Source organism: Diuraphis noxia, unplaced genomic scaffold (genome assembly GCF_037042655.1).
Source record: "Diuraphis noxia isolate RWA-SAM2 unplaced genomic scaffold, SU_Dnox_SAM2 contig0001, whole genome shotgun sequence".
NCBI classification, from domain to species: domain Eukaryota; kingdom Metazoa; phylum Arthropoda; class Insecta; order Hemiptera; family Aphididae; genus Diuraphis; species Diuraphis noxia.
The window spans coordinates 6,919,314-6,928,446 of NW_028301711.1; the positions used below are offsets into that span (position 1 = coordinate 6,919,314).

The window sequence follows — 9,133 nt, forward strand, 5'->3', positions numbered from 1 at the left end:
TTGATATAGATTACAGAGTATAGACTATAATATTATTGAATGTACATTGTACATCTTTACTGATAATTTGTTTTTCAAATCAAATTTTTTTTTTAAATTTTATTTTACTACCGATATTTCAGTGCAGTTTAGCTTATTAAAAATAAATTGTAAAATATGTAGGTATGATATTAAACAAATATTATAATATATTATATTATTGTAATCAATTAATCATATGCAAATGTAACGTTTTATACGTTTTAGTTGTACAATATTTCCATTGAATATCATAAAATATCCTTATAAATGTGACCGGAATAAGCATAAATTACATTAGGTACCACGGACGACTACGAATTGGTTCCCGGTGTAACAGGCGATTTTTACCCCCCTGTAAATTTTACCGAGGGGGTAAAAATCGCCTGAGGTAAAAATCGCCTACCGTAACAGGCGATTTTTACCCCCCTGTAAATTTTACCGAGGGGGGTAAAAATCGCCTGAGGTAAAAATCACCTACCGTAACAGGCGATTTTTACCCACCTACAAATTTTACTGAGGAGGTAAAAATCGCCTGCGGTAAAAATCGCCTAACATAACCGGCGATTTTTACCCACCTATGAATTTTACCGTAGGAAGGTAAAAATCACCTGAGGTAGAAATCGCCTGTTATACTTAACTTAAGTTAAGTAAGTAATTTTTACACCCTAGCCACCCCTAGGGCCTAGATAGTTATAGCTCCTTTTCTTACTTGAAACAGTTACTTTATTATTTTTAAGACTTCAATTTAAGGTAACTGGTAGGTACTTATAAATCGTTTCATCAAACTTAAATTGCAATATCGAAAATATGCCATCTTAGTAGCCTTTATATAGTAAAATAGGTACCTATAAATTACATTTATATTATTTTTTTACATATGAATAATTCTTTTGAAAAATGTTTACCATACGAGTATAATCATAAAGTATTTTACCTTTATTACCTTATTAGTTATTAACAGGGTTCGGGACAAAATTTGTCCCAATAGAAAATTGGATATCCAATATCCATCATAGATTTAGTGAAACATTGTAGATTATTATACAAATGCGTTTTATAGTGCGGGAAATTCAACTGTACAATTTTACTTTGTTTATTTTTGATTTATTTGCTATATTGACGCATATTTAACTATTTTTAACAATTTATGAATACCTAATAGAATTGTTTAAAATATATTAATTAAACTGTTGAACAATTAATTCCAAAAATTTGTTTTAAGCATAGTTATACTATTTGTTAATTATCTGACGCAAAAATATTACACATTAATGTGATCTAAAAATACTCAAAAAAAGCAATTTGAATTAAACGATAAAAATAATGTAGTTATCCGAGCTGGATATAATCTTAATAGGAGAGCTTTCCTGTTTGAAAACATTAGAAAACATCGAATACTTCAATACAATCACAAAGGTAAAAATTGTATTAATAACAACAAATTTGTAGTTAATATTTACGCACATATAGTAATATTATATTATAACAAATTATGTAAAACAAGAATTTTAAAATTAAATAACTATACATAAAATTATTAATTATTGGAAAATACATCATAATAATATAATAGATATGAATTGAAAATAATAAAATAACGAATATCTCTTACATTTTTTTTAAGTTTGATTTTTAAACATCTAATTAATAAGCTTACTTTAGCATATTTGTTCACTTAATAAATTAATTACAAATTTTTTTATACAACACTTAAAACCACATCAAAGTGTACGTTACCTATATTTCTTATATATATACATCTTTCTGTATGATAAATATTTTTTTTTAAACTAAAGTTTTTGTTAAAAAGTTGCCAAGTGTTCGTTGCTGTTGTATAAACGTAAATTGATGTTTTTAATAATTGAGTTGCAGCAAAAATCTCTACATCAGTACCCCAAACACCTACGAAAATAAAATTTACATGATCCATAATGTTATATTATATATTTAAAAAATGTATATCCATAAAACATAAGTTCTCGATAATTCTGTTGTATTTTTGGTTGTATATAATACATTAGTAAAATAAATCTTACCATCATTATATATTTTATTTTTTTCTAGATAAATATCAATTTCATCCTCCTTGCCAACGTATTTATGGATATTTGTATTAGTCTTGACCACCTAGAGTAATTTAGAAACAAAATTGCTTAAAAAAATATTATTTACATAGATTTTTTCTATTAAATTTGTACATTACATACCTCAGCAATATGTTTACGTATTTCTTTATGGTTTTCCTCTGTGCCTGTTATCCAATATGATAATGCCCTGTATAAACAATTACCATCTCCTAAAATGTTTTTTGTTTCTGCGGGTTCACTTAAAAATTTTCCTCTTCCTTTGAATTTCAAGACTTCAGTTAGGTTTAATTTTAATTGTTCGCATTTTAAAATCTGCCATGGTTTTGCAATTGGATTAAAAACTCGACTTTTATTCATTCCTGAAAGGCTCACCGTGTCATTATTTAAAACCATTTGACTATTTTCTTGTTTTTCAGTATCATCTTTATCTTCATTAACTTCTGTATTCATATTTTCCTCTAATATCTGTCCTTCTAAATTATTTTTTAACCTCAGGTGATTTTTACCCACTAGGTAAAATTTATAGGGGGGGTAAAAATCGCCTGTTAGTGTAGGCGAATTTTACCTCAGGTGATTTTTACCCACTAGGTAAAATTTATAGGGGGGTAAAAATCGCCTGTTACGGTAGGGGAATTTTACCTCAGGCGATTTTTACCCCCCCGGTAAAATGTATAGGGGGTATAATTCGCCGGTGACACCGGGTTGTCTACAGGTAAACATACGAATTGGTTCCCGCAAGCTTTCATGATAATACAATCTTGTTAAATAAACTTTTAAATTGTAATAAATAAGTAATTATAATGTAATAATAAGTATTAATAGGTAAATAATATTTGAAAAAAAATTAGTGTGGTATGAACTTACAACACACATTTTTAACGAACTGTAGGTTCGAAATTTGGCCCTCTCTCAATTTTTTAATATTTTCATCGATAAACTTTTCTTTTTCAGCAATTTTTTTTGACTTTAATTTAAGTGAGCTTCTTTGCTTTATATATGTTTCACATTGCACCGCTTTTAATTGTTCAATCAATAAAAAAATATTTGGGTGGGCGGAATAAAATCTAGAATTCAGTTTTCCATGAAACGATTCGCAACAGTTTGTTGTTCGTTCTGAAGTGGCTGAAAAATCTGTCCAAATGTTTGGTAAAAAATCACTATCATTTTCAATATAATTTTCAAGTACATAATCAAAAAATGTATCAAGTTTTTCATGTACTGGTTTTATAGCCATCAACTCAACATAAACGTTTTGTACTATATCAGGTGGCAATAAAGGTAATCCGAAAAAGTATTTCAATATTTGCCTAATCTCTGAATCTTTATTTTTGAATTCATCTGAGAGTCCTAGAGATTGAATTTTTCTCCACCACGCTTGTCCTAAGTGGAATCTACATCCTCTTAATTTAGATTGTGGCCAAACTTCAGATACTGCTACGTGAATAGCCTTTTCAAAATCAGCAAAAATAATTTGAGGCCTCATGTGATGTTCTATAAATCGAAATGCTTGTATGTAAGTAGTACTGTTCTTGTTGGGCAATAGGAAAAAAACTAAGGAAAAATAATTGTTATCTTTTACACCATGAATGGTAAAAAGCTGGTAAAATAATTTTGGGCAACTTTTAAAAGTTCCATCAACAAACACTATTTTCATTTTGCTGAGTATCTCTAAATTATGCGAACAAGTAAAAATTACAATATTTGTTTCACAATCATTAATAAATTTAAAATTTTCTCCACGATTTGTTGTTATATTATAATTATCTAATGCTTCATGTAATTCTATTAATGTCTTAGGTAATTTAGGTAACTTACTTGATCGACTGGCGTGAATATTTTGTCTTACTCTAAAAACGTCATGTGCCGTGAGCTGTTCAATATCACCATTGACTAGTAATTAATTACTTTAATTTTGTTGGACGTTCAAGATTTTCCTGAGCTTTTCTTTTTAAGTTATTGCTTAATGCTTGCCTGTCTAATATGTTTTCACTGTCTTTCTCATGATTGTGTTCGAGGTTACATTCCTCAATATTATTTAAATTATTTATTTTTAAAAACGATTTACATTTTCTTTTTGTGTTCTTTTTTGAGTTTTTATTTTTTTCACTTAACATCACTTCCATTTTAACACGCACTAAGTTAGTTGTCACAAGACTGATGAAACATAATCAATTTATTAGATATAAAATTATATTTATAAACTTTCCCAGACATCGTAAAACCTAATAAAATATTATCAAGATTATCGATTGTACATATACGTATCTATAGTAGTATCTATAGTAGATAAGTAATTTTATTCGGGAACCAATTCGAACAGTTATATACTGGAAAGTTTTTTTTTCGGGAACCAATTCGTACACATTTAATTGACCCGGGAACCAACTCCACGTTTGCCGGTACCACACTCGGCGGAACCAAGGGTGGGCAAGTTAATGATTTTTTTTAACTCAGTTAAGTTAAGTTAAATGTTAAATTAAAATCTAAATCAAGTTAGTAGTTATAAAAGTTAATTCAAAATGTTCTATCAATTGAATTAAGTTAAGAGATAACCAAAATTTAATATTAACTCAAGTTAAGTTTAAAAAAGTTTCTTGTTTTCTTATAGGTAAAATTAAAATAATCGGTACCTAAAATTGTTCATGTTATTATATTGTCATCCACATAAACATTTTTACCTAAAAAAAATAAATATGAGTAATATGACCATATCCTTCACTTCAAAATTTTATTTGAATGCCTGATTTGGAATTAAAAAGCTCAAAGAGCTAAAAATGATAACTTGAAAATAATAAATATAAAACAATGTTATTATAGATAAAATACAAACACTTGAATAGAATGAGTTTATGTGCTGTGCATTATAACAGCGCAATGATGATTTTCGGACATTTGTGTAACCTCAACAATCTTTTACTTTCGGACAAAAAGATAGAATGCTTATCGTTCGCGTCCATATCAGTACTTGCGGTACAAAATGTTGTAATTTTTAACGTAAGACCAGCGACCAGTGTGTAATATTAATAAAAAAAAAGGATTTTTTCATTTATAACGAAAGTTTTAAGTTTCTGTAATTATTATAAATGAATGCAAATTTAATCATGGAATACTATGTAGCATAATGATTATACGGCATGCGCTCGCTGGAAGGTTAATACGAAATTAATATGAAACAATATTGCAGATAACGTTCAAATTTTTCTGCGGACCACCTAAATTTTCTCACGGACGACCGGTTGACGGCCATTGTAATAAACTGCTAAAAATGGAAAATGTATCACTGAAAATTTTAAGTAATTGAATTGCAGCCCAATTTGAACCTTAACTATACCTTAGTAGTTTTGTATTTAAGGTTTTGTCAAAAGAGAATATACGTTAGAAAATATTTAATTTCCCTATGGGTAGGGGGTAGTTTATTTACCATCGACATCACAATATTATAAATAAGTAACAAATAAGATATCAAGGTGGAGATCTATCTCCCATATCCCCCTCCCGTAAATACGCTACTGTACCTGAGTACTCTGACAGGCCTAGGTCAACGCGAAATGTGAAGTAAATTATTGGTTGACAAGATCATAGTAATTAAAATTTATCGTAACTAATTGGATACTTGAAATGTTATGAGTTTTCCCTAAGCCTTTTAATTAGGAGGAGGGGAGACATAGAGTTCAATGACCCGTTGAAATTAATTTGTAATTTATAAATTTTAAAATTGTGATAGGAATACATATTTTATATTAAATGATATTTAGTTTAACAAGAGCATCCAAACTCGATAAAACGATTATTTAGAGACTTGCACATTTTATAGGTAAAAATATAATGTTGATATTTGCAAAAAATAGTAGGTTAATCTACACACTACTACTTACCGAGCTTACATGTCTACGGAATCTGTGTAGATTTTAAAATTTATTTTTTATGTATAGTGTTCGTCAAATTGATGAAGAAGATACCGTAAAACGCGCATGTAATAATAAAATAAAGAAAAGCGGGTAAGTGGATGTCGCTCTGCTGTACATTAGTTGGTGGGGTGGACCTCTGACTAGGATAGGTTAAATTTGAATGCAATGAAATTTTTCAACTGCTATTGTAAAAATATGTTAGGAGCCTTTTATTAAATTTTCAAATCTTAGAATTAAAAAGAAAAACTTTTATGAATTTCTATCTAAGATAATTTGAACGTTGCCATAATTTTTATGTATTTAGTCAAAATTTGAACTTTAAATGCTGATAAAAAAAAATCGTGCCTATGTATTTTTGTAATTTTTTAATCACTATATGAATAACTTATGAGGAACGTTGTATTAAATTTTCAAGTATTTTGATAGGGCCAAAAAAATTTTATCAACACTTCAAAAAAAATTGAAAATTTCAGTCGTCTATAAATACCTCAAAAACAATCATAATATTTTGAAAATTAAATCATGTAAAGAAAACGCCAATCTAAATAACTGGTAAAATTTTCAAGTATCTACGACTTATACTTTTTGAATAATAACAAATGTTTAAAATCGTTTGAGGATATATCGTTATCGTTACGCTATTTCGAAAAAATTTAAAATTCAAACGCACTTTAAATTTTTCCTATAACGACACTTCGAGATTTATCTATAGCTATTTGAAGGAAAACTTATGGAAAACTTATGGAAAACTTAGTGTTATATTTTTAATCCTTAGTTATAAACAGAAAAAATTTTATGATTTTTTTGAACTTCAAAATTACTACTAAAAAAAATTCTCAAAAAAATCGAAAATTTCAGTGGTCTATAAATAACTCAAAAAAAGTCAACACTTTTTGAAAATTAAACTGTATATATATAACTCTAACATAAACATTTGATGAAAATTTCAAGTATTTACAGTGATTAGTTTTTGAATTACAACCATATAAAAAAATCAATTTGGTCTAAAACTGGTTTTGCGTAAAAATTCCAGTTTTTCTGTCATTTTTTTTTTGTTTTTCTCGATTTTTTTGAAAACTGTTGGGAAATGTTTTTTGACCTCTTTAAAGCACCAAGGATATTAACTTTTACATCAGAAACCACCCCCAAAGTTGAAGCATTTTTTTTTTCATTGTAAAATCAATACATTCATCACTTTGTTCAGAATCTAAAATAACAAAAAAAAATTGCTATGAGGCAAAAAAAATCATTTTTTTTTTAATAAAAATTAAAACACCAAAAGTCATTGTTATATCTTGTATAATTCAAAATTTCTATGAAGGTTAGGTTAGGTTTAACGAAAAGGTTAAAAAAATATATAATCTTATTGTGCATACAGTTTTTGTAGACGTGTTTACGAAAGACTGCGTTACGTACAATAACATACATCATACCTTGTTATTATACTGCAGGGAACAGCATAAGTTCTTGCACAAGAATGACTTGTATACAAAATTGCATACGTTAATTCTTACAATTTACAATTTACAACGTGTCATGTTATTTTCTTGAAACATTTAATTTGTACGAAAAATATCACTTTGATAACTTGCAGCAAGAGGACATTTTTAAAAGTGGGTCCATTGTATCAAACTTTAATAGATAAATAATAGCCAGTAGGGATCTTGTGGACTGTGGTTGATAAATGATAAATTAATTCTAATAATTTCACTACATTTATATCTAATTTATAATAGTATATAGTTATAACTTGTAAAATAGGTGTAACATCCGTACCCTTATTGATTTATTATTAGTGTTTGAAAATCTCTTTAATTTAGAACTGTGAAACATTTCATGAAATATTTCAGTGTTATAATATATATATATATATATTATTTTTTTTTTTGATAAGTTATTTTTAATTATAATTATGATAACATACCTTCAAAATTTTATAATATTATAGGAAACAATCATTAACTACTCATTAGGAATGGTTTTCTTTGGTTATGTTATTGATAAATAATCATCATTAATGCTTGTATTAGAAATAATTTCAATGTTTTTCATTTTTGAGAAATAATTCATAAAGTAGTGAAATATTTTATACTTCAAACACTATTCATTATTGTGTTTGAAAGGAAGAAAAATGAGTTTTTCAAAATTTCATTGAAATATTTCAAGCACAGATAAATATTAAATTTTAAAACGATTAAAGCTAATGAAACATTTAATTTTAAAATATTGCAATTGAAAAATATCAAGTGAAATATGTGATAAAAAAAACACTAAATCTTAACCGAAATCCACATATTTTTTAAATTATTGAAATTCCTAAACTTTTTGAAATAGATAGTAAATACATATAATATCATAATTAGAACCAAAAATCGTAACACGAAAACAAAAATCAGTCTTAAATACACTGAAATATAAAATTTTATAAATTAAAAGTGTTTAGAATTATATACGTAAGCAATATACAAAGACAAATACGATTATGTTATATATTTGTTGTATACATTTATTTCTGAAATAAACCTTTTAAAATATAAAATTTTTTTCACATTAATTGTTTAATTGTTTCAATAATTATTATTTATTTATGTAACATTTTAATATTTAAAATTTGTCTTAAGAACGTTTTTTAACTCACTGGTCCACATTTCATGTATAAAATAATACGGTATATATTTTTTTACAATTATTTATTTATAAAATGTATTTTGATATCTAATTTTTTTAATACATTAGAATAATTCTAATTTGATCATTTAGCTGATGTTGATTTCGTATTTCAATATTTAAAATATTATATTTTAAAATAAACATAATAGTTTAAATAATTTATTGATATAATTTGCTATTTGATTTATTATCTACATATTATTTCAATAGTCATGAATAAACTATGCGTTTTAGGAACTAACATACCTAATATGTAACTTTTTAGTGTGCATAAACTTACATAATATGTGATATATATAATATATATATATATATGTATTATAATTATATATTTTTTTTCCTTCCATAGTTTAGGAACTAATTTATGTATTTTTGGAATTTACATTCACCCCGTTACACAACGTGATTCACCATGTTTGTGCACACCCAAATAATGTAGTTATTCGG

At 26.6% G+C, this 9,133-nt stretch overlaps 1 protein-coding gene across 1 annotated transcript; it reads right to left on the reverse strand.

Moving 5' to 3' along the window:
- Positions 1-1,632: 1,632 nt before the first annotated feature.
- LOC149059385 (uncharacterized) lies at positions 1,633-2,572 on the reverse strand. Its single transcript, XM_089216327.1, has 3 exons — positions 2,229-2,572; positions 2,058-2,148; positions 1,633-1,923 (listed from the first exon to the last, which is right to left on the reverse strand). Exons 1-3 carry the CDS (start codon positions 2,556-2,558, stop codon positions 1,721-1,723), a joined length of 624 nt encoding a protein of 207 aa, XP_089072453.1. The 5' UTR covers positions 2,559-2,572; the 3' UTR covers positions 1,633-1,720.
- Between the last annotated feature and the right edge of the window lie 6,561 nt (positions 2,573-9,133).

Bases quoted from the DNA above. Each gene is read 5' to 3' on its own strand.
- LOC149059385 (XM_089216327.1), bottom strand. From the start codon at position 2,558: ATGAATACAGAAGTTAATGAAGATAAAGATGATACTGAAAAACAAGAA. The intron at 2,149-2,228 runs GTATGTAATGTA...AAATTACTCTAG, and splicing joins TACGTAAACATATTGCTGAG to GTGGTCAAGACTAATACAAA. The intron at 1,924-2,057 runs GTAAGATTTATT...TTATTTTCGTAG, and splicing joins AAATAAAATATATAATGATG to GTGTTTGGGGTACTGATGTA.